Source organism: Eumetopias jubatus, unplaced genomic scaffold (genome assembly GCF_037043125.1).
Source record: "Eumetopias jubatus isolate StellerSeaLion01/CBP00866 unplaced genomic scaffold, mEumJub1_p1.0 scaffold_5, whole genome shotgun sequence".
Lineage (NCBI taxonomy): Eukaryota > Metazoa > Chordata > Mammalia > Carnivora > Otariidae > Eumetopias > Eumetopias jubatus.
This window is the reverse complement of record NW_028274811.1, coordinates 118556415-118583584: the sequence shown is the minus strand read 5'-3', so window position 1 is coordinate 118583584 and position 27170 is coordinate 118556415. Positions and strand designations below refer to the sequence as shown.

General features: G+C 35.5%; 1 protein-coding gene across 1 annotated transcript in view; it reads right to left on the bottom strand.

Annotated features, from left to right (window-relative positions):
* Positions 1 to 27170, bottom strand: part of HCN1 (hyperpolarization activated cyclic nucleotide gated potassium channel 1) — a 401226-nt gene that overhangs the window by 40747 nt on the left and 333309 nt on the right. Inside the window, exons 5-6 of the mRNA XM_028098094.1 lie at positions 23828 to 23974; positions 4951 to 5191 (exon numbers count right to left, since the gene is read on the bottom strand). Coding sequence (XP_027953895.1) covers positions 4951 to 5191; positions 23828 to 23974 — 388 coding nt within the window. The remainder of the gene's footprint in view (positions 1 to 4950; positions 5192 to 23827; positions 23975 to 27170) is intronic.

Genomic DNA, 27170 nt, shown 5'->3' with positions numbered 1-27170 from the left:
TCTTCTGGGGATTTTGTTTTTATATGCTGATGTTTGGATCTCTACTCCTCTCAATTCCATCAGAAACTCTAAGGTATAATTTTGGCTCTGGCATCAGACTTTATTTTTTTAAGCTTTTCAATATAATGAACAATTGAATTAGATGAACTGAATGATTGCTCATAAAGAAGTAGAAAGCTGGAGGACTTATTAACCATAGAAGAGAGAGAATCAGATACAGTGCTTTACTTGTGAAACCTAAGATGACTTCAAGTGACAGGTAATGCCTAGATTGTTTAAACCTCCTTAAAATAGAGAATACATTTTTTAAAAAAGTTTTCTGACTCTCTCCAAGAAGTAAACAAAACCTGATATCCAAAATTAGCTAGGGGATCACAAAAATAACCACCAAAACAATAAATAACAGCCCAATTTAACTTATAGAGATGCTACAATGTGTTAAAAAAAATAATACATCAGGACAAAGTAGTTTTTATCCCAGAAACGGTCTTATGGCTCAACCCAAGGATCTTCATTACTGTAACTGACTTTCCTAATAGTGTAACCAGATAAATCCAGGGAGACAAGTGTTCCAGTGTTTGTATAAAACCTTAGTCATATTAGCAAATATAACTACATAGTAATTAAAAGCTCCTTTGAATTGACAAAACATATGTCAAATGTAAAAATACACTCTTAATGCATAACACTTCCAGAAAGTCCTTTCCAGATGTTTCTTCTACATATTTATCACACCCGCATTAATGACCTCAAAAATGTTTCCCCTCCTAAACCACCTTCCCTCACACTTGGCCTCTACATGTACACTTTTATTTTTTACCCCGTCGGCTTTCAGTTACTCTTTTTTCTTTTTTTGAACAATAATGCTCTGTGCTTTCTAAAGTAGATTTTTCTTTTTTTTTTTTTGGTCTTAGCTTTTCCAAATCTCTTCTTCCTTAGAACAATCTGCCACAAAAGGCTAAGGGGCTAACTAGGCAGCACAGAATCATGACAAAGAAGAGTGGGAAGAAGGGGAAGCTGGAAGCTTCAAAAGTATCTTTCATGGGTGAGAGGGAAAGTCAAGGAAGCTAATTATCTTGAGTTGATATATTTTATTCAGCCACAATAGGCTAATGTATAAGAACCTTATGGTTATTTTGATATGTTCCAAAAAAAAGCATTTAATAAAATTCAAAGCCTTTCCTAGTATTTCTTAGCTGTTATTGAAGAACACTTCTCAAACTCAGCATATATTTATTTATATATGACAAAATGAAATTCATTGCCTTTTTCAACTACTAATTTGATTTGAACACTTTTTTAATCATTACTGATTTTTTTTTTTTTTTTTTAGGGAATCAGATATACTGGTTGATGAGTCTCTAATGAACAAATAAAAATTTGTCTCCAGTCTGGACTTACTGATTCAGAATCTCTGATGGGTGGGGCCTGAGCATCTTGGGCTTTAAACAGCACTCTACTGATTCTGACGTACACACTGAATATCAGAGGGAAGACAGGCAACTACACTATTAATTTCAGTGTGAGGCCAACTGAGACCAGGACCCTGGAAAGCTATGAGAAATACTATGGAGAAACAAAGGTGGGAGACATTGATTCTGACTGAGGAGCCTTCTGAAGAGATGGCATATTATAAAGTCTGTGAAAGATGAACACAAAGTAATAAGAACCACTTATTCTATACCTCACTTATGAAAAGGAAAAGAGTTTCATTTGAATTGCCTCTTACAGGATAAACCTCCAGATATTTGAAGACAGACTTCCTGCCTTTTCCTAAGAAAAACATTTCAGTTTCTTGGTGTTGAAGAATATTTAAACATTAAGCTCGCCAAGTCCTGATATTGTAGTACCGGAGGTCTAATATTAATCATTAAGTTTCCAATGTTTTAACAGAATTGGTAGAAACTAAGAAAAGAAATGAAGAAAAAATAGTGTCCCCCTTCTGCTTGTTCTAACATTTTTTCCTCTATGCAAAAGAGCCTCTAATGGCCGTATATTAGCATATTGGCTCCTCTGTAGTTGCTTTACTTTTGTCTCAACACTATCTGGAAGCATCTTTGATTAGGATGATTAAAGCCCCTCTGTGATTCTGCATGTATACTAGAAAATGTACAGAATATATGGTTTTCTTCCTGATATATAAAAATCTAGTGGAGATATATATCCCCCCATCCCAGGATTCCCCCCATTTTTTTTTGAGATGTAATTGACACAGTATGTTAGTTTCAGGGATACAACTACAGAGAATAACAGGAATCACCCACGTCAAGCAGTGACTTATGTCAAGCAGTGACCCAAGAACCAAAGGCGTTGCAGCTAAGACCAGATACCGCCAAAATTAGCACAAGCTGATGACACACTCAGAACTGATGATGAGCAGAACCAGAGGAGATTTGCAAAGGCCCAAGACAGATTAAATCCCTTTAAAAAAGGAACATTTTTGCAGCAAACTATCACACTTTCAAGACACTGATCCTTTCACATCTGACCACATCAAAAAGGCAGCCGCCACTGAAGCTCTGCCCGACTGATCTCTGAACAGAACAGAGATCCTCCACTGCTTGGACGTAATAAGCAGCACATGCTGAGGGCTGACCCGGACCAGACCGAGGCCTTATCTCAACTGCGTGCTCACAGACTGACTTCATGTTTGGTTCCTTAACTTCCTACTTCCTGTACTATCTTGTTTGTTGTGTAACTCGTCTTGTGCTTTGTTTTGTGTGACGAGTAAGAAGCAAAGTTAAACAAAGAGTGAAATGTCACTGAGTTTGGAATCCTGAACCTGCTTTGTAATTACATTAACCTTGCTTTATGATGAATAAAGCTGGCATTATGGAAAGACACAACTCATGTGTGTGCTTTCCTAGCATGCTCATGACAACAACATAATACTTTGATATTTATATATATTGAGAAATGATCACCACAATAAGTCAAGGTAACATCTGTCACCATTTATAGTTACAAAATGATTTTTTTGTGATGAGAGCTTTAAAGATCTACTTTCTTAGCATCTTTCAAATATGCAATACAGTATTGTTATAGTCACCATAGTGTATATTATATCAGCATATTATTAAAGAAATATTTTAACGTTTTACAGAAAGGATGAAATCTTCCATATATGATGGTGGAGAACTTATCTCTTTTGGGGAAAAATACAGAATCTTACCTCACACTATATTCACAAATATATGCTGGGTGGGTTAATGCTAAAATAAAAATGTAATTGAGGTATGTATAATAAATATAGCAAACTATGATAAAATAGTAACAAGATGCAAAACTAAATAAAATAGAGGTAAAGATGGAAAACATTTTTATAATTTTGCAGTGTACAAAACCCACCTAAGGAACACAAAATCTCTGACACCTTAAAGGAAAGGAGAGGCAGGTTCATATCAAATCAACAATAAATGAAGATCAGAATGATGAAAGGAAAGTTATAAAGATAGAAAAGAAATAACAGTCTCGAAAAAAATAGTTATAGCCTATCAAAAATACATTAGGAATGTTGTTATAATTGGTTTTAAAAAGGCAAAAAACATATTAGAAAAATATGCAAAGAATAGAAACAGAAAAATTAAATACAAATGATGAAGAAATCTATGAACACTTCAACCTCAATATTAATACTGGAAATGCACACTAAACAAGTAAGGGATGCCATTTTTACTTATTAAGAGGACAAAAGTCAAAATGAATTGGCAAGGCATGTAGACACAGGCAGTCTCAGCAAAGAAACAATTTAGTGTTTATCTCAGTTTAAAAATATGTATAGTTTTTGACCTAGTTATTCAACTTCTAGGCAAGTTTTATACACGTGCACAAATATCAATATATATCCGATAATAGTAAAAAGTTGGAAACAATTAGAATTTTCAGGGTTTTTAGCAAGGCAAATTTCCACTTACAACAGTAAGTTTTAGGTTATCAACTCGATTGGCCATGGGGTGTCCAGATTGAACATAATTTTTGGATGTGTCTGTGAGGGTGTTTCCAGATAAGATTAGCATTTGGATCAGTGGACTCAGTATATGGCCCTCCCCAATGTGAGTGGGCATCATCCAAACCACTGGAGGTGTGAAAAGAACAAAAGTAGGAGGAGGGGGGAGTTTGACCCTCTTTTCCTATCTTGAGCTAACATCTCATCTCATCTTCTGCCTTCAGACTGGGATGTACACCTTTGACTCCTCTCGTTCCCAACCTTGGGAGCCAGACTAGCTTTTACCACCAGTTTTCCTGGGTCTCCAGCTTTTCAATGGCCAATCACAAGACTTGTCAGCCTTCATATTTGCATAAGCCAATGCCTCATAATAACTCTCCTTTTGTATATATATTCTTCTATTGGTTCTGTTTCTCTGGAGAACCCTGACTTTCACACCACTCCACTAGAGGCTACACTCCTCAGCCTTTCTTACACCTAGAGGTACTCTTGTAACTAAATTCTGGCCAACTGGATGTAAATAAGCACTGATAGTGACAATTTTAGGTACACCTCTAAAGAGAAGCTGCTCACTCTTCACTTCCTCTGTCCCCTTCTCCCCCTCCTGTGGGCTATGTCTAACATGATGGAGAGGAACCATTTCCTCTTGTATAAATGAGAAAATCACTCTAGAGGATGGCAGACCAACAAAATAAATGAAATCTGCGCTCCTGAAAACTGTCTTGGGGAGAGCCATCTCCCACAAAAATATACTTTCCATCTGGTTTAAGCCAGTCTAGTTTGCAAAGGTAAAAAGATACTCCAACTAACACAGTAGTAAATGTACACGCACTGAGCATGTGACACTGAATGTGAAAACATACCATTATAGACACTTTTATCAGAATTCAAATACAAGTTCATAGTCAAAACCCACAAATCAACATTCTGATATCTCCAAAATTCTGAGAAAGACACATAACCAAAGCAATGTTTGGCTCAGTTGCATTTTCTTGTTCACTAACCTCCAAAGTAAGAGCCGTCTGTCAGCTTCATTTCTTTACTGGATTTTGTGATGACACCAGCAACGCCATGTTGAATGAAATACATTTTTTTACCCACAGCTCCTTCTCGTATGATGTAATCTCCAGGTTGAAACACCTCAAATCTCAACTTGCTCAGCATGGCAGTCACAAAATTGGGATCGGCATTAGCAAACAGAGGCATGGTAGCCACTAGCTTCCGACAGTTGAAATTGACGATCTCCTAAAGATGGCAAGGGCAGACAAATATGAAGAGAGATATTAATCATATCAGGAAGAAAAGCACATGCTTACATTAAAATCTACAATATAGCTCAATATTGCAATTTAAATTCACAACCAAAGACACATAAATTCTAATAATCTGCATATCTCTTCAAAGCCAGAAATTATGTTTTATTTTTGTGTTGGAACTTTGTATTCCAAGCACCTAGTTTAGCATAGGCATATATTAAACATTAAGTAAATGTGAATTAAATATATATGTCTTACCTTTTATAACTTCCAATTCCTTTACTATACTTCATATAAAATTAGAACTCAAATGTGGAAGAGTTTTAGTCTCCCTTTTATCTTGTTTTATGAAGAAAAGAAGTCACACTACCTACCTCTTGTTAGCTATAATATTACTGCTTTTGTGCTCCATTGTGTTGAACAATCTAACTTGCACCTACTGACCAGAATTCTGAAACAAAGACCCAGCTGCCAGACAAGCATTTTAATGTTTTTTTTCTTAATGTTATTCACATTAAAGTGAGGACAATGGGGTGTGGAAGAAAGGTTATACAAAGAAGACTCTAATCTAACTATAATCTATAATTGTAAATTCTATCTGTTTCTGGGCTAGATTAGAAAATCACTCTTTTTTAAGCCTTCTGGGCTTTAGACTGGAGGGACCATATTTTCCTTTTCCTGAATTGTTTGTTTGTTTTATTGCTGGAACCAGGCCAACTCTGAATTAGACTTACACATTTGATTTCATTCTGTAGATGTGGTCCAGATTAGACATAGTGCTATCTCTTTGGGCCAAAATAGAGATATGGGACCAACTGTTTTTTGTTTTTTGTTTTTTTAAAGATTTTACTTATTTATTTGAAAGAGAGAGAAAGAGAAAACATAAGCACACAGGCAGGGGGGAGGGGCAGAGGAAGGAAATCCTGCTAAAAAGTGGGAAAAGGGGCACATGGGTGGCTCAGTCGTTAAGCGTCTGCCTTCAGCTCAGGTCATGATCCCAGGGTCCTGGGATCGAGCCCTGCATCGGGCTCCCTGCTTGGCTGGAAGCCTGCTTCTCCCTCTCCCACTCCCCCTGCTTGTGTTCCTGCTCTCGCTATCTCTCTCTCTGTCAAATAAATAAATAAAATCTTTAAAAAAATGTGGGAAAAGGGCAAAAAATAATTGGAGGTATTAACAAAAGCTGAGATCTGAATTCTTTTTTGGGAAAATATGTTATATAAACTAACAGATTCTAAGACTGAGGAAAAAAAGTTTCCTCAATCTTGCTTCATGAAATGACCTGACCTTATTTTGGAATAGGTAAGAAAATTCTAGCTGATACAGGGGGCACAAAATTTGGGGTCCACCATGGAAAAGAAGGTATTTCATCTTTAACAATATCTTGTCAGTTCAGCAGAGCAAAGATTCTCTAATGGGGGGGCTTCACGGAGGATGGTAAAATATTTAAAACAGCTGTAATAAGCAAAAAGGGAACATAGCAACAAAAAACAAGAGAAAGATACCTCGTGTAGCATCATCCAAGCCCAAATAATGTTCAGCTGACTCCATGGGTGGTTGTACTGAGGACAACTTGTGGTTAATTTTAACTGGTGCTGAATGAAGAGCAGTGGTGGGGGTGGGACTACAGTAAGGTTTCGCATGTAGTTCACGCTCAGTGAATGTGCACGCAGGTAGAGAAAGTGGAATAAAGGAGAAAGGGAGAAGGAAGGGACGGAAAGAAGGAAGATGGAGTTTCAACAGTGGAAAAAAGTGCTCACAAAGAGGAGGGATTTTTTCCCATTGGGGGATATTTACTTCAAACTCCTAGAAAGCTCTCTAAAGCAAACAGCTTGAGAAAAAAGTCTCTGGTGCATAAAAATGTGTTTTTTATTATTCAGAATCCTTCTATACAAAAACTTCATGAAGATAAAAGGTGAACCACTCAAGGTTCATGAGTTGAAAGAAGACAGAGAGAGGTCATTAAAAGGACCAGATTGATTGTTTGAGTTAATGATTTCACATGTAAAATGGCATGGAAGAATACGGTGGAAGAAAATGAACATAAGTCAGATTTCAGAGAAAAGAAGAATTTTCAAAGAAAAATAATAAAATAGAGAATTCTTTTATCTGTGTTACTGGATTCAAACACATTTTTTTCTCTTCATTGTTCTCTCACCCTTTATTTTAGAAAATAATTAGAAGTATATTTTATAAACAAGTTAGCTGTTCTTTATTTATATGAATAACTTTTTCTATGATGCATTGCATATTCAGGTACACCTATTGTAACTGCCTTGATTATAACACCACAGGGATAATTTCATATTATTGTTATGGCTTAAAGGAATCCATTAATTTTTTCTCTCTCTTTGGAACTTTTACCTCCAATGTGACAACTATCAGATTGAAACTATAAATTCTAACAAGCATTTGATAAGAAAAAAATGTAATTAGACAGAAAGTTATTTGCATTTAAAAGCCCTCTCTCTTCCCATGAAATTGGCTTGCAATCATGTGAGTCTAGAAATGAAGCAAAACTTTTAAAAGCTCTTTTCCATCAATCACATTTCTTTATAGCACATTTTCTTAGAGAACATATTTAATTAAGTTATTAATATCTCTCTATATGTAAAACAAGACTTTTAAAGCTCCTCCTCCATCAATCACAGTTCCTTATAGCACACTGTCTTAACTAAGACACACAGTTAAGTTATTAATATCTCTAATTTCCATCCAGATGCTTTATGGCAGTTGTTACAATGAGCTATTTTAGCAATATGTCTGGCCTGAATTAGGAGTATTGACCATATGCGTTAAATTGAGGAATGCTCCATTCCTAAGGGAATCAGACATGGCCCTGACCTTTATAAGGTACTCCAAATTACCAAGCTTACTGTCAACACTTAAAAAAATGTAATTTTTTCTTCCTGGAGCACCTTGTAGTAACAGAAAGTATAGAAGTGCTAAAAAACAAACAATCAAATACAAACATAAAAAAAAAAAATCCCACAATGATGAGTGTATTTCAAAGAAGGCCAAATGAAAAAGCTACCAATAGCTAAAGCGTTAACAATTGGTGTAACAAAGTAAATAATGTCGTGTTAGATTAATCTCAAAGTATAAAATAAATAATCATGAGACCATATTTATATAGTTAAACAACTGAGTAAATTAAAGAACAGGGGAAAATAGACAAATCTGTTCAAATTCCAAATAAACTTTTCTCTACTAAATAAAAGCATAATACAACAACCAACACGGAAGAACCCTGAATTTGATCTTACTTTGACATGTCAGTCTATTTCAAATATGAAAGTCCTTCCTTTTCAGTGGTCCTTCCTCTTGTTTTGCTGAAGTGTGATAGAATGATTTACGTTGTCTGGTCAAAGACTAGAGAATATTTTTTAAAGTATCATACAGGGTAAAGTGCACAAGTCTTAAGTGAATTTTTCAAATGTCTAACCACATCCTCTTTATCCATCATCAGTGGACACTTGGGCTGCTTCTATACTTTGACTATTGTAGATTACGCTGCAATGAACATCAGGGTGCATGTATCCCTTTGAATTAGAGTTTTTGTATTCTTTGGGTAAATACCCCATAGTGCAACTGCTGGATCATAAAGCAGTTCTATTTTTAACTTTTTGAGAAACCTCTGTACTGTTTCTACAATGGCTACACTCGCACTGATTTCTCTTGAATGTTTATACCATATATGGGAATTGCTGGGTGATAAGGTAAACATATTTAATTTTAGTAGATACTAGCAAAAGTTTTCTAAAATGATTGTATTATTTTTCTCACATAGCAGCAATATATAAATTCCAGTTGTCCTGCATCCATAGTAAAATTTGATGTTATCATTCTCTGATTTTAGCTATTAGTAGGTATGCAGAGATCTTATTATTTTTAAAAATTTTCTCATTGTAGTTTTTTTTAAGATTTTTATTTACTTATTTGACAGAGAGAGAGGGAACACAAGCAGAGGGAGTGGGAGAGGGAGAAGCAGGCTTCCCACTGAGCAGGGAGCCCAATCCGGGGCTCGATCCCAGGACCCTGGGATCATGACCTGAGCTGAAGGCAGACGCTTAACGACTGAGCCACCCAGGTGCCCCTCATTGTAGTTTTATCTTACATTTCCCCAATGATTAATGTTGTTATGCACATTTTAATAGGCTTACTGATCAGATGAATATCCTGTTTGGTGAACTGCCCAGTCAAGTTTTTCTCATTTTTTTTTCTGTTGTTGGAGTTCTTTTTATAGTCTTGACATGAGTTCTTTGTTGGGATATACATTGTAAATATCTTCTCCGCATCTGTGACTTGCCTTTTCAATCTCAGGGTTATCTTGTATTATTTTTTTGGTTTAAGTTTATGACAATCAGGAAAATGGGATTTGATATATATATATATATAGAGAGAGAGAGAGAGAGAGAGAGAGAGCGCTTCACAAAGGATTTTTTATTAATTTTTTTAAAGATTATTTATTTATTTGAGAGAGAGAGAGAGAGAGAGCACATGAGCTGGTGGAGGGGCAGAGGGACAAGGAGAGTCCCCGCTGAGCATGGAGCCCAGTGGGGCTCAATCCCAGGACCCTGATATCATGACCTGAGCTGAAGGCAGATGCCTAACTGACTGAGCCACCCAGGTGACCCACAGAGGATTTATTTTAACCATAAATCAGTATTTAGGAATCATGCAAACTCTGAGACCCTGGGAAAGCTTAAGCAATATTTTTTTGGTTATTATTAAAAAGAATAGTAATATTTTAAGGCTCCTTGAAGCACTACAATTCTTTACTGATAACTTAAGTATCATTGGGGAAAGTTCCATTTTGTAAAACACTTAGTTCTCCCCCATTCTACATTATTTTATTCTACACAGTATAGTTCTAAAATGTTTTAGGCATGGTGGCTATAAATATAATTACCATCATTACAATAATGAATCATGGAGTATCTTAACAAAACAGAGCTGCTGTTACATTGCTAAATTCCTACACCCAACACACCCTGTATTTTTAGACTTTGCAGAACACACAGACCTTCCTTCTAAGAACTTATATTAGACATTCCAATGGCAACCAGACATATAGACTTCTATATTAACATCAAACACAAATAAATAAATATAGTCAAATCTATATCAACTGACACTTTATCACCTAGACCATCCTGTAAAAGAGTGCTGCTGATGTTGCCTTATTCCTCCTCTCCACCCAGTTCAGTAGCCTGGACTGGTGAGAATTAGAGTAAGTGGATGTGTTAGGGTTTTGTCTTTTTTTTTTTTAAAGGCAGGGATAATTTTAAGAATGAACATAATAAAAATGAGAGATAATATTTTTTTATATTCTTTCTGGTATCCAGGTATTGCTTTAAATGTTTTATAAGTATTATTTTACAATTGCAAAAATCCTGTACCTTAAGTATTATTACTACCCCATTTTATAGAAGATACTGAATAATCTGCCAAAGACCACATGCTTGCAAGAGGAAGAACCATGGTTTGCTAGGTAACCCAGTTCTCTAAGTTAGGGTTTTGATGGATTCTAAGAAGCCATCTTACTTTTGCACATATCTGGAATTACCACAAACCCTAAAGATTTTTGTGTCAACCATAAATTTGTTCTTTCGAAATTTACACATTTAAAGAGTCTGACATGAATATTTGTTGACTGTGGGGTAGCAAACTGATAGCAATGAACTTGGCTGTTTTTATTTTACCCCCAACAATTATTTTTAAAAATCTGAATCTGAATGCCTTTATTGTTTGGAAAATAAAAGAAACTATTCAGGATTGTTCCATGGGTCCTTGCCCTCATCATGGCTCTCACATAGACAGCATCAATTAAAAATTAAAAAAACTAAAAATTAAATTAATTTAAAAAAGGCTTCAATGACCTGCCAAAGATGACATTCTCCTCCCTGTTACTTTTCAGAGGAAGACGATAATCTTGTGGACATATTTATGGTACTTTACTAAAATACAGTTTACAAGGCTCGAATTCTGTTTTAAAGAATCTGGAGCTACATCTCCAAGAGATATGACTCAAAATCTCTACTTTTAATAACACACTCAAAGTTATAAGCAGTCAGGTTTGGAAACCATGGTTCCTAAAATGAAGTATCTGAAAGTTTACACCTAGTTGAGGGAAGAAAATGTACATGTATATATTCAGTATAAAATAATTGTAAGTTGTAAAATAAATATGGGTTAGTCTCTCTCTCTCTCCCTCTGTGTGTGTGTGTGTGCACACGGACATTCAATCCCTGATTCCAAAACTAAATGGTTCTGTGCCCATAGAAAGTGACTCAGATTCTTCAAATCTTAATCTTCCCATCTGTAAAGTGGAGATAACACTAGCAATTCTATCATAGACTATGATAATTAAATTAACACAAGTAAAGCATTTAATAATGTTCACTCAATGTTATCTGTTTTAACCACTGTAATTTATAGCTATACTATAAAACAGTATTGATTAAGATCAAATAAATTGTATAGACCATATTCCATATTTTCAAAGAAACAAATGCTTCAAGGTAATTTGGGAAAAGAATATTGAGTCAGGTAAAAAAAAAAAGGGGTGAGGATTGTTTATTAAAAAACAAAGTTAAGGTGAGTGCAGAGCTTCCGAAAAAGAAAATGATAAGATATTCTTAGGGCAGAGTCAATGAAATTCCCTTGTGGCTAAAGTCAAGGAATAAAATAAAGGATTCTTATAATAAAGCTGCTCTATTGATATAATAAATTTGGAAGGTGAATTGTACATATACATTCCATTATTTTTTTAAGAAAGGAAACACATGAGGCAATTTAAAAACAATTTCCCTCAGCATTCCTAACAGGCTTGTATTGATCTGGTGGTTTGCCTTCTAAATTGCAAGATGGTTGACTGCATGTGTGAGAAAATTGGCCCACACAGGCATATCTTAATGCTTAAAAGTGTTCTAAGCATTTGTCCAAACACTGGCTAACAAGTTAGGTACTGCTTCAATTTCTTAAACTGAAAGCATTTCCCTTGATTTCTATGTCTTATTGGGAAGATTTAAGATAATCTATTTCTCTAGTTGAGATAATCCATCTTATGTTTTAAAGAAAGCATTTTTCGCAACTCCTAAATAATTTGAATATCAAAAACTATGTAATAAACAACAAATCTAAGGAATATTTACCTTTAATATTTATTTTGGGAAAGTGTTTAGAAATAGAAAAAGGAGGATTGCTGAATTAATATGGAATGCCTCAATTTTAGTCTATTGCAGTTTTCCATTTCGTTAAAGAAGAAAGTAATCAAGTATTTTTGTATTAGCAAAGAGGTGCATTTAAAAAAATCTTTGAAAAAATTAACATACACACATCTCTTAAAATATATAAAAGAAAAAATTCTCTGTATTCTCATCACCTTAATAAGTGTTTTAATATGTTTATATATTCCCTTCAGACAAACTTTTATTCACCTTAATATTTTGTAATGATAATATACATTCAACATTTGTTTCTTTGTTCCACATCTTTATAATATAAAATATTTCCCATTTTGAGACACGGTCCTCATTGTTATTCTTTTTAATGGCCACACGATATTCCATTTTGTATTAGTCATAGTTATATTAAGAAAAGCCCAATAGAGATACAGAGAAATAGTCTGCAATAGCCTCTTTAATACTGACATTTTCCACCATTACTTATTTTGAAACCCAGCTATCTCATTAGTTGCTAGATTAATAGTCTCTTCAGATTATGTTAAAGGTAATTAGCCTAAAACCTCTGCATATACGAATGGCCAATTATGATGAAGTGGCTTAAATGAAATCTGCCTGCATGTAAGGGATTGATCAGAACAAGATGAATTTTGAGATGGACAGATTCAAACATTTTAATGTTTTTTGTTATTACAGTTCTCATATGCATCTAATTTGGTCTTGAGGTATTAAATCACATTTATGCCTTACAATACAAATGCAAATGAAGTTTGAAATTAATTTAGTCTTAGCATCGTCCCATTGATTTGCCTTCCTAGAACATAAGGACATATTGTTCCATTAGGTAGCAGGCAGAATGATAGTAAGTGACAGAAAATTCAGTTAACATTCACTTAAATTTGATTATGAAGCAAAGAAAAAGAGGTAGAAACAGACCAAACAAACCTATATTAAGGAATTGTATACTGACAACATGCGTGTTCATTGGAGACCTTGTATCTCAGCCCTGCTGTGTGGTATCCCAGGCTGAAGCCCTGTACAGATTTGTATAAACTCCAACAGAATGCAGCTCCATTGGTCTACAAGCTGTAAGCAAGTTGTAAGAATAATTTGCAGAGTAAGTGTTAAGCCTATCTGACATGGTAAACATAGACTGATCTGAACTGTCAAATACAGCAAGTAAAGCAGACTGGTGTTCAGAAATATGCTGAACTAAAAAATATTATTAAAACAGAACCAGCAGATAGTAGTGTGAATTAGAAGACAATCCCCAAGAGAAGGTGTTTGTTGTTGGAGAATTTGATAAGAACCTATATTTGAGAATTTAAAATACAATCCACATAAATTCATTTTCATCATTAACAGTAATAGAAATAATCTGTGTATAAAACGTATGTATAAGAACCTATATTTCAGAATTTAAAATACAATCCACATAAATTCATTTTCATCATTAACAGTCAGTAATAGAAATAATCTGTGTATAAAACATATGTACATGTGCAAAGGACATGAGGAAATCAGGCCAGCCCTAAAACCAGACAGGCATCCTAAGATGCATTAAACATTCATTTATATACCACGTTAGTTAGACTTGCATGGAGCACTGCATGCATTGGCAAGTGTTTTAGGCTGAATTGTATCCTCCCCAAATGCATATGCTGAAGCCCTAATTCCCAGTACCTTGCAATGTGATCCTATTTGGAAAGAGGGTCTGTATAGAAGAAACCAAGTTAAAATGAATTCATTAGGGTGGGCCCTAATCCAATCTTACTGGTGTCCTTATGAGGAGAGGAAACAGATACCCAGCATATGTTAGCACAGAGAAAAGACCATGGGAAGACAGAGGGAGAGGGTGGACAACTGTAGGCCAAGAAGAGAGGTCTCAGAAGACTCCAAATCTGCTGACACCTTGATCTTGAACTTGCAGCCTCCAGAAGAGTGAAAAAATACATTTCTGTTTAAGCTACGCAGTCTGTTGTATTTTGTTATGGCAACCCTGGCAAACTTACAGAGCAAGTTAGGACGGTAAAGTGTGGCAAGAAAGAGGAAGCTGTTCCTTTCTGAATATCTGCCAAGACACAGCAGAACCCCAGCTCCCAAAGTGAGGGAGTGGGCAGTGGCAAGATACATACATGATCCAGTTAGGATCACTCAGAAGTGACATGGAACACAACCTACATACTTTAACAACTTCTGAGCTCTTTGGTCTGGGGAGAAATAAATCTCCAAAGATATTCAGTTATATGGAGAAAGGATTTTGCTTTATTTTTGTATTGAGTTTGAAGCATCTTGGGCCTTCAGGTGACAAGTGCAGGTGGCAGGTGGAAATGGCTCTAAAGATCCAAACTAGAGATATAGGATTGGGTGCTATTTTATAAGATTAATTTTTAAAATTTTCATATAACAATTTTATAGTATTGACTATTCCTAAGTGTGTAGTTCACAAATATGTTCACAATGCTGTGTGACCACCACTGCATCTAACTATTCCAACATTTCCAATAAAACCTCTGGAAACCATTAAACAATAATCCCCCCTTCTCTCTCCCCTCAATCCCTGGTGACTTCTATTTTACTTTCTGTTGCTATGAATTTGTCTATTCCAGGGACCTTATATAAGTGGAATTATATAGTATTGCATAGGACTAATTTTTGAAGCCCTAGAAAGAAACAATGCCACTAGAGAAACCTTGTTGGGGGGGAAGGAGGGAAATAATGAACAATGTTAGGAAAAATCAAGGAAAAGGTCCAGTGGTCTGGCTCTCTCTCATTATAATAATGCATATTATCTTCCCCACTCCCCTTTCCCGATATCCCTTCCACATCCTCACCAGCACTTATTATAGCTTGACTTTTTAATAATAGCCATTCTAACAGATGTGAAGTGATATCTCATTGTGGCTTTAATTTACATTTCCCTGATGACTGATGATGTTGCGCATCCTTCCAAATACCTGTTGGGCATTTGAGTGACAAAAAAATATCTATTTACATCCTTTGCCTACTTTTTAATTGGACTACTTATTTTCTTGCTCTTGAGTCATTTGAGTCCCTTGTATATTTTGGATATTAATGTCTTATCAGATGGGTGGTCTGCACGGACTTCCTCCCATTCTATAGGTTGTCTTTCATTTTGTTGATTGTGTCTTTTGCTGTGCAGAAGCTTTTTGGTTTCATGTGGTCCCACTTATTTATGTTTGCTTTTGTCACTCAAGTTTTAGGTGTCACATCCAAAAAAATCACTGCCAAGATCAACATCAAGAAGCTTTTCCTTTGTGTTTTCTTCTGGGAGTTTTATGATTTCAAGTTGTGCATGTAAGTCTCCAATCCATTTAGAATTTCAGTATGTAGTGTCAGCTTTGCTCTGGCAATTAACTATATGTGAACTTTTTACATTTCTTGTATTTTTAGTAATGTACTTTAACTTTTTTTATAGTTTATTTTTTATTTTTTTGCATGTATTTCTATCTTGTCTCTTACAAGCATATGGTAGGCACTTTGAGACTAAAACCGTATTTTACAATTTACCTTCCCATCATGCTTGGATCAATGTTTTGCACACATTAAGAAATCGATAAATGTTTTTTGTCTATTTGTTTTCTAGAAACCAGGGATGCAAGGGAAAATACACCAAAAGAGAGAAAAAGACTCAATTTCTTTGTTTGGCAATGTGACCATGACCAGGCCACTTAGTCTTTCTAGCCTTTTGTTACTGTGCCTGTTATATGAATATCTGATAATTTATAAGATCCCTGTATAAACTTACAATTCTATGATTCTAGCCTCTTTTAGTTAATCTTAACTAAACATATTTTAGAGGGTATTTTAAAAATCAACAAGTATGTACTTCAAAAAAAATGATTCAGAATTGCACAAGTAAATACGCATGCAAATTATGCTTTCTTCCCTAACAGTCTATTCAACAAATTAAAGGTCAGAAGGACAGTATTATACTCTCAGCCTGATTCATGTTCTGTGAAAATGAAATATACTGACGTCCTATATTCTACTGGGACACATGATCTGTACCTATTTTCAGCCCATGGCTCTTCACACTCCATTGTTTAAAAATAGATCAGTTCTGAACTTTAGAGACAGGCTCAGAAGGGCATTAACCTCTTTCTCGACAGTTAAGTTTGCCATTTTGCTCTAATCAAATAAGTATAAATCTGATCATGTTAAAAACAGACCTTCTTACTTTGTACACATTCCAACAGGCTCTCATAAACAGAGGGGTATAGTTCACAGAATTTTTCTAATTAATTTTTTAGTTTTAAATATACTGCCTGCTTTTGCTAAAGCATTCATCAGTATCATGATCCTAACATTTTAATGCCAAATTTTGATGCTAAGAACTTGTCTCCAGAAAATTGCCTGTTAAAATGAAGGAAGAACTTATCAGCAGATTGTTTGAATACATTCCAGAAGAAATGAGACATATGATAAGGTTGGACTTGTCTCTCCTGTGTTTGGCCTAACACCCTCTGAATGACCCTCTCGTGGCACTTACACACAGTTATAATTGATTATTGAAATTTTTGTCTCTAAGCTATAAAAGCCATGAGAGCTGGGACTGTATCTTATTCTTCATTGAATCAAAGTAATACCAAAAGTTAAATTTTACTGTGCACTTACTGTGTGCCAGATGCATTTTTAATTTTTTATACTTTTTGCTCATTTAATCTTTATAACATCTCTACGAGGTAGTTATTATCACCATCATCCACATTTAAAAATGAGGAAAGTGAAATATATACAAGTTACTGAATTGCCCAAAGTCATACATATAGTAAGTTGTGGAGCTGGATTTAAATGGGGCTGGTAGAACCAGGGCCATGCACTTAACCATGATCCTGCATAGTCCCTCCATAGTAGCTTCTCACTCATTGTTTGTTGTACAACTGAAGGCATACATATGACTATTAATGGCACTGAGAGTATCATAAAAGGGATTTAAACTGAATAGTATAAAATAATAAAACTGGATCCTTCTGAGCAGCTGTGGGAGAATAGGAGCTTATTTTAAGTGAATGGAAGGAGAAGAAAGAAAATCTTTCTCTAGGCAGACCCAGGTCAAATAACAACTGGAGGGTGGGGAGGTTTCTAGAGATTAAGTTGGGCTTTGCAGACTCAGAATTTTGACTAGATACAGCCACAGAAGAACAAGAGATTGAAGATTATAGAAAATGAATACATACATCATAAAATATCAGCTTTAATTCACAATGCCAAGTTTCTGAGCATCATCTTAAAGATTTTCTCAGAATATTACAGTTGTTCTGGTCCAAGTATTTTAGTTCACAGTGAAGTGAAGATAATTTTTTAAGATGACTTTATAGTCACTTCTCAGAATGTTGGCAATTCTAGTGGAGCCAGTGTTTAGGTCACATGGCCTAACCTGAGGATGGGCACACAACTTCATCTGCTGCTCTGAATCTTCTCCATCCTGAGGTGGCTTACTACTTCAGTTTGGACAGGGAGGCCAGCAAAAATTCTTCCATGAGCCACCGACAATACTCTGGGAAGACTTGGTATAGAATATAAAAATAAGTATTTTTTGTCTATTGCATTGATGTTACTGGGTTATAGAAATTGGACAGAGTATCTATTTACCTTCTATAATGGTACTCTATTGAAATACCCCCTTCTCTGGGGTACCTGGGTGGCCCAGTCGGTTAAGTGTCTGCCTTCGGCTCAGGTCATGATCCCAGGGTCCTGGGATCGAGCCCCATGTAGGGTTCCCTACTCATGGGGAGCCTGCTTCTCCCTCTCCTCCCCACTCATGCTTTATCTCACGATCTTTCTCTCTCTCAAGTAAATAAATAAAATCTTAAAAAAAAAAATCCCCTTCTCTCATCCTGTCTAAATCACTAATGCAAATATCTAAAGAAAGTTAAAAAGAAAATAAAAACCAACCACAAGCAAAATAGAACATGCTGGCTTATAGTATATACATAAAAATCAAAATCACAGAGGAATCTAGAGATGCCAGCATCCTTTTGTTATACGTGAGAAACCACGTTTTCCATAGTATGATTGAAAGTGATACTAAGAATATGCTATGGCTGGAGTACTTCATAGTTCTGGGCATCACTTTTTATCCACATGAACACCACTGTTTTGTTGATAAAATGCTCTCTTTGAGCTCTAACAATCAATGATTCCTTAAGATGGTTTGCAAAGTGTGACATCCAAACTTTCTTTGCATTTGTTTATCCAATAAGTAATTATTAAATATGTACTAAGGACTGAAGTTATGGTGGAAATCAAGAAAGACAAAGTCCTTGCCTTCTTGGATCCAAGACAACAGAGTGGTCTGTACACAACAAAAAGGCTTATGTGATGGAGAAGGACTTCAAGAGAACTCATTTAGATAAACTTCTCAGGAAGGCCTCTTTGAGGAGGTACCATTTTTATTGAAACAAGAACAATAAGAATGAACCAGATATTTGTTAAAGGCATTTCAGCAATTTGTCTCCAACATATGAAAAGATAAATCACCTAATTTATGCCACAGAAATGGAAATAGAAGAGTGCACTCAATGAAGTAGTGTTTTTGTAGTAACCACTAACAGAATTAATTTGCATACATGCGGTATGAGATTTTTCTAAGAGCTTTAAAAAATCATTCAAGTGATATTCTTTCTGCCACTTTATATCTTTGAAAGTCTTCATATTTAAAAGTATTCAGACACATTGAAAAAAAAGCTGGGATATAAAATGGATAAAACATAATATGGGTTTAATTGATTATGAATATAGGATAATTTTCACATTCCTTAATATTGCATTTTATATTTTTAAGCAATAGGTCTTTTGCATGCTTTTGAGAGTCTGCAGGTTTGACTTACCTTTCACTTCTATACATTCCTGAGTACCCAGACTTGTGTTAGCAGAAATCACTGTTCTTTAGTATACATTAGCATCTCAAATTAGGCTACATATTTTCATAAAAATAAGCTTTCTGCACAATGAAGAAGTTTAAGTTAAAAGTCTTGTTGCAATATAAAATGGTGATTGACTCAACATTGAACATATATTTAGCAATTATACACTGCATGTGTATGTGTATACCATGCAAATCTTCTATTTTTACCTTCTGTCATAAAATACATAACAAATAATCCAGCTTTCCTCTTCTGAGTATTCTACTTTCACTCATTTGACATTTATGATATCAGTCATTCAATGTCTTCTAGGTGCCAGGCACTTTCTAGACGCTAGGAGCACAACAGTGACCAAAATATGCCTTTGCCCAAGTTGATGCCTTAACGTCTAAGTTAAAAAGATTTCTTGTGATCTACCACTATGACTTTAATACAGTAAGTACATAATAGTCCAATTTAATAGGGAGCAAGATGTAATTTCTCATTGTCCTTATTGAACTTTTCTTCAGAAAACATGTGGCTTTTTTAGGTTCAAGTTTTAGTTAAATAATGACTCCTGTTATCTCTCTGCTATGTGTCTTCTTACTTTCTTATCTTACTCATCTTGTTTCCTTTCTAATAAAGTCTTAACTCAGTATAACATTAAATGTAGGCTTTTGCATAATTCTGATGCCAGATGAGCAACAGCTGAAAAGCAGGGAACAAATGGAGAACATGGTTTTCACCTTTTAAGGTGTTAAGTGTCTGAGCATTTAATGAATTCACTTCTAAGATCCCTAATTTTATTAAGTAGTCAAACTCTTAGTCTTTTTTTCATTCATAATTCTGTTAAAGGCTGTTCACTCAGTAAATACTTAGTGAGTTCCTACTATAACTGGTCAATAAAGATATAAAGATTAAGGCATCATCTCTAGCCTCAAGAAGCTCATAGTCTTAGAAGAGACAAACAATAAACTGACAAGTGATAAATACAATGTGAGAGACAGAGTGGTCAGGGAAAATTTATGAGGAAGTTCATGTGTAGTAAGAATGCTTACTGGGAAGTGGAATATAAACTTAATCGAAAGGAGTGAAGATAGAGTAGCATGAGGAAAAGCAATGAGGCAATCAACAGCACTTTTCTTTTCCCCAGAAAATTATGAACAATTCCATGCTGATGAAGTATTAATAGAGAAAAGTAAAGATTAAGGCAGAGCATGGAGTGTCTCATATGCATTGTCAAGAAAATTGGACTTTTTCCTGTAGGGGACGGGAGATCATGAGCAGGTTCCAGGAAGAAGAGAGGAGAATCGTCAAACTCGTATTTTCTAGGTATGCATTTGAGCTAACTGAGATCAAAGGCAGGGAGAACAGTTGTGAGAACACTTCAGATGTTGAATTAAAAGATGCTGAGACCCTGAATTATGGTATTTGAAAATATGAGGAAAAACATTGGTCATAATTTAGTGACTGAATAGTTGTAGGAAAGAAGGAAATTGGACATATGGTCTCATATCGCTGTGGATGGGTGTAGGGGGTAAAAATGAAAAGTGCATTTTTTCCAATGAAGATCAGAGTTAAGTTAATGTGTGGCAAGAGCAAGGGTAGTTAATAAAATACACACGATTAAGAAGATGTTCTTGTTATCCCAATTTTATACTACACTATGCATTTTCAGCACAGAGGAATGCTTCTCATTTAAGCATGCAACTTTAGGGCTTTTACACTCATTTTTACCCTGGCTTTCTCTATTCCCTCAATGACATTTTATGCTGGAATCCTAAAATTTCTGTTTCTTTGTATTTTTTTTTTAAGATTTTATTTATTTATTTGACAGAGACAGAGAGTGAGCACAAGCAGGGGGAGTGGCAGAGGGAGAGGGAGAAGCAGGCTTCCTAGCAGGGAGCCTGACGCGGGCTCGATCCCAGGATCCTGGGATCATGACCCGAGCCGAAGGCAGACGCTTAACCAACTGAGCCACCCAGGTGCCCCTTTCCTGTTTCTTTGAAATATATCCTTAGTTTTATAGTGTCTTCCTGTCTTTTGATTTAGTCTTAATATCTGATACTGTCTCTTGGATTATATTTGTCTCCCTGCTATGGCCTCTCCTGCCTGTCTTTGAACCACTCTGGGCCCTTGAGAACCCAGCCTGGTTCCAGTGTCCTGACCTTCTGCCTTTCGGTGAAGGGGATTTGGATTTTTTTATTTATTATTATAATAATTATTATTGTTATTTTAGAAAGGGAAAAAGTAGGGGAGGGAGGGGAGAGAGAATCTTAAGCAGGCTCCCCACTCAGCACAGAACCCAAAGCAGGGCTTGATCTCACAACCCTGAGATCATGACTGAAGCCAAAGTCAAGAGTCCTATGCTTAGTGGACTGAGCCACCCATGCACCCTAGGGGATTTAGATTTAAAACAAATTCTGTAATCCAACAAAGAGATAAAGCAAAGCATATTGATAGATTAAAAAAAACCACATTATTTTATTTTTAAAAATACAACAAAAAATGAAGTTTAAATTGGGGTTCCCAAAGCAAAATAAATAAATAAATAAATGATATTCTTATTTGAGGTGTTTGTAAAGAAAATAAGCTAATCAACAGCAGATGTTTAGCTCCTTTATTGACAAACTCAACTGATAGTTTAAGGCTCAAAAAAATTATGAATAACTTTTAGGAGATGCAAAAGCTTAGGAATGGTTATAAATGGTAAAGATGTTAGTTGCAATGAAAATATTTATTGAGCATTTAATATATGCTACATGTACTAGGAATTTCAAGAAAATTTTAAACTATAAATAAGCCTTTGCTTTTGAGGAACTTTCAAGACAAAAGTGGAGAAAACAAATATGAAACACTAATGATAACAGAGAATAGATAAGGAGCACACATGAGTTGTTGACTCAGTGCATTAGGGGTCAGAGAAAAGAGAGATGAAATCTACCCTGGAAAATAAAAAAAAAATAGTTGTAAATAAAGAAATATTTGAACTAGATTTTGCTAACAGATGACAGACATTTCTGAAAAACATATGATGCAAGGTGAGAAATTATAATTGATTTTTGCAAAACAGCAAGTTGCACAGTTTGGCTGTAGGCCACTTTGGAACACGTAGAGCAGCAGGGAGAATAAAGCTGGAAATTTAGCTGAAATTAGAGCACAGAAGGGCTGGAATATGAGCCTAGGGAGACTAAATTTGATTTAACTTTGTATGTAAAGAGTGAAAGTTTCTGAGCAGAGAAATGAGTAGCTCGTGCATATGAAAAGAAAAAAAAAAGATTAATCTGGCAATGATGTTTTAAATGGTAGTTAGAGGAAACAGCCCAGAGGCTGGAAGGCAAACTAAGGAGACAGTTCCGATTGTCCACATGAGAAGATTAAGGTCAGGGCGATAGTGGTGGGGAAGGAAATAAGGGCGCAGGTGTGGGATGGACTGCCACAGTGAACTGATGGCATTTGGCGATTGACTGGATGGGCAGAGCAGAAAAAGATTAAAAGAAAAAAGACTACAATTTTACATTCCAAATGATTTGAGAGAATGACTAAAACATTTACTGAGAGACTGCAAAGGAAAAATGGTTTAGTAATGGAAGATAATGACTGTATTACACAGCTTACTATATATGGAGTCAGGAAAATCATGTAGATTTTAAGAAAACAGTGTTATTGGCAAGAACTTGGAGCGCAATATTTACAGAATTAATGTGAAAGAAGAAATAAATAAAAAAAAGAACAAATCCAGAAATGCAAAATGAAAAGCCTAAGGCTTAGTAATGGTTCAGTGCTAAGGAAGCCCAAAAAAGAGATTCAGGTTGTGTGTTTTGCTAACAGTTTAAAAGGACCATCAAGGGTTCAAAGACAAAGGCTTTTTGATGAATAACAGATCACCGATAACTTTCAAGGAAACAACTACAGTGAAGAAGTGGAGATCAAACCACACATTGTAATGACTACACAGTAATCATTTGAGAAGGTTGGTAGTAAAAGAAAGAAAGGAAAGAAAAGCAGTGTTAGAAATATGAACAATCACACCAATATTCTTTTGGTCTAGGAGTGACCAGAACATTCCCGGGGGCAGAGAGAAGCCTTCTAGGGAGGGATGGAAAGAAGCTCCAAGGCAAAAGTGTTTTAATGAGGAGATAGGAGGAAATGAATTACTCACAACAGGTCAGGTTAGTCTGTAATCAGGGTCTAAGGTCTAATACGTGAAATGAACATGGGAAGAGAGGAGAAATCAAAACGAAGATAAAGAAACAGTTCAGTAAACATGAGAGGATAGAGTGGAAGACACAATGAGGGCACATGAAGGAACTCTCATAACCACGGATATCGAAGATAAAACTGTTCTGACAGTCATGATTACAAGAACAATTTTCCAGTACTTTTTTTTTTCAACAATTAAAAGTCTATATACGGGAGAACATACGGGAGAATGAAGGTAAAAAAAGATGTATTAACATTTAGTTCTGACTTTTCTTGAGTAGTATCATAACACAGACTTGGAGATTTGCCATGAAAAGAGAAAATCGACCACGACCATGTACCATGGAGATCGAGGACTCTTAATCTTACCTCTCTCAGAGGATCATTGAGTTCACTGAGAATGTTTTCCTCATCAAAGATTTTGCCTTGGTATCTGTGTTCATAGTAGTCGTGTATTTTCTGACGCATATCAGCTGGTAACTTATGGAATGACATGTATTGCTCCACTTGCTTATACTGTAAGGAAAGGAAAAAGGAAATTAGAAAACACTCTTAGGCCGTATGAGAAATCATCATGTTACCTTGTTGTGCTCAATTCAATAATATTTGAATAACAGTAACAAAAAGAAGAAATCCTTTGAGGGGAAGGAACTAATGTACAAGGATGTAACGTACCTACTCCATGTCACATACTCTGCGAGGGATTTATTTAGGTAAACATTTCTTGTAGAGAACTGAGTTGTGGAGGGGCATGAAAGGAGCTCAGAGTGAATTTAAAGGTGTCACCCCAGAAAAGCCAGTGACGAGACAGGAAAAAAATGTGATGTTATTTTTTTGGAATCTTTTTTTAGCTGTGTTCTAGAAGAAGTATCATGTTATATTTGGCCCCTCATCCAAATACAGAATCTCCTAGGTTTGGGTAGAACAAATGGTTTTATCTTAGACCTTTTAGCAAAAGATCAGACCTAATTAAAATTTGAATTTAGTGACAGAGAGCTTGGCAGCTGTTCCCAAGTCATAGATACTCAAGCAACACAGATGGCCTGAAAAGTGTGAGAATATGTCACCCTTCAATTTAGGACTTAAAAGAGTATCAGGGTGAGACTAGATCCACGTAATTTTATAGCCAAAATTTAACTTAGATGTTTAAATTCATTTAACCAAGTAGTTCTTAAGCTTAATTGTTGATAAAACTTGGGGTAAAGTTGACTTTGGGAATGCAGATTTTTCAGGCTTAACTCCAGAGATTGATTCCCTTGATGTATCTGCTTTTGTGAATTTATACATACACTCATACACACACACATACACAATTTGAAAATAAATCCCTGGTAATCAAAAAGGAACATAGATATTAGCTGGGAACTTATTAGAAGAGAATTTCAGGCTTTACTCCAGACCTATGAAATCAGAGTCTACATCTTAAAAAAAGATTCTCAGATGACCTATACACATTTAAGTTTGAGAAACATTCCCTTGATGTTGCAAATGCAGGTAGCCATGAGACCATACTTTGAAACAATTAATTAGAGCCTCCCAAATGAGTTTCATTGCATAGATGATAAAATTGAATACAAATAAAAAAGTAGGTAATAAAACTGGATAAACATACTGGAATAAGATTCTTCCCTTAAAAAAACACACTTGCTATGTTTTGGAGAACACATGGAAATTTTTCTTTTCCTCACATTTTTCCTGATGACTTAGAGGTCTCCCATTCCTTGTCCATAATTAGTGTAGTTGTAATTGGTACTTGATAACACATACATCTAATCAGAAACAGCAACCTATTATATTTCTTCAACTTTTTGGACATACTTTCCTTTCACAAAACATTCCTATTTTTAAGACATTCCCTTTTGGAGATTAGTATTCTTAAAGGAAATACAACTTTGTCATGAGACTTCTTTATTTGGTCACCAGACTGTCCCCCGAGTATTTAAAGCTTGCAGGCCTATATATATCTCTCTCTGAAGCAACTTGATTATGATTTAAGCATTTTATATTTAGACACCAATGCTTTCACTGTCACTTGTGTAAGTGGCTTCTAGCATATACTTGAGAAGGATTGGTTAATTTTTCCTGAAGAGCTCAGAATCTGTAATGCCTACCTAATCTTGGTAACCCACTTCTAGAGACCTGGGATTCAGTCTGCTTGACCCTCATGCAGCTGGTCCATAAGAAAGAAGTTTCAGTGACCTCTCTAAGACTGCTGTGTAGGATAAAGTTGATTTGCAGCTGGACTGAAAAAGCTCTATCTTTATTTCTAGAGACATCCATGCATCTGATTTTTTTCTTTTAGCCAAAAAGAGGGCAGTGGGATATTTGCTGTACTGTTTAGGGTCCGAGGCTCCACTGGAAACCCCAAGTTTAACTTTCGCACTAATGCTTTGCAGCTAGTCTATCTGGTTTGATTATTCTGGCTTGACCATTTAAAGAGCTACTGAGAGCTTTGTTGCTGAGCTCCCCCCCAAACCAAGGCTCCTTGCACAGATTTTGGTGGATCAAGCCAGAAACTCAGCATGTTCCACATGCCTGAAGATTAAGCCCACGGGGAGCTCATGTTGGGGAAAGGTTCTTGGGCCTTTGATGCCATGTGTGCATTCTCTTTCTCCAAAGCCCTGTAATCCTTTGCCTTTAAACAAATGCCTCATACAAGTAAAGTCTGGTGAATCTTGTTAAATATTCAAACTTGGGAAAACAATAAAACAGCTTAAGAGCACAGGCCTGCCACAGTTTTGACACTCACTGCATTGATGAAAGTCCTTTCAGCTCTGGACAAATAAAGGATTCAACTTTCTTCAGGACCATAGGGGTCAAGTAATCTCTGTTTACTTTTCTGAAAAAACTGCTTGCCCAAACACTGCTTCGATTGGTGAGAATCTTTAACCTTAACCAGGGTACTAAGCTCTAGATTTCTCTGTTCTTTGCATGCATTTCAGTGGGCATGGGAGGCAGCCTTAGAAGTTAGTAGTATTTCAATTCATTTTTACAAAATTTGTGCCTATATGCAAGGGCCTACTTATCTAGAGAAAAAAATAATCTGCTCAATGTCTATCTTGAATTAGAAAACTAATCCTTGATCAGCTAAATACAAATGTTACACATAAAGTTATTTTATTTTTATGGAAAGTCAGGATTGGTGGAATGTAGTTATTTTTCCTCATATGAATCATTTAATCCCTTTATACTTGAGTTTACTAATCTACAATAAGAGAGTGTTTCACCAAATGTTCTTTGTTCTTTCAGACTAAAGTTCTATGAATATTTCTTGTCATTTAATCATACTGAGTTCAATTTGATTTTTGAGCCCATATTACATATTTTAAACATTAATCAATTTATAGTAATTATTGACCTACCACATATTAACTGATTGCTGTGTGCCAATGGTTCTCAAACTGCAGTTAAGGTGCAGATAAATCACCAGTATCGCAGGGAAGCCTGTTAGAAATGCACATTTGAAGTTTTCACCCCAGACCTACAGAACCAGAAATTCTAGCAGTCTGTATTTTAAAAAGGCCTTCCCTACATTAAAATATCAGAACTACTTCTATCTGCCAAAAACTGTGTTATCTTAGGGCATAAGGAAGCACTTTTGTGTGAGAGTAGGGGACAGAAAGGAAATTCAGTTTTGATAAGTTAAGTTTAAGATGCTTATGGCACAGCTTAATGCTTATATGTAGGTCAGGCACTTAGAAGAAAAAAATAT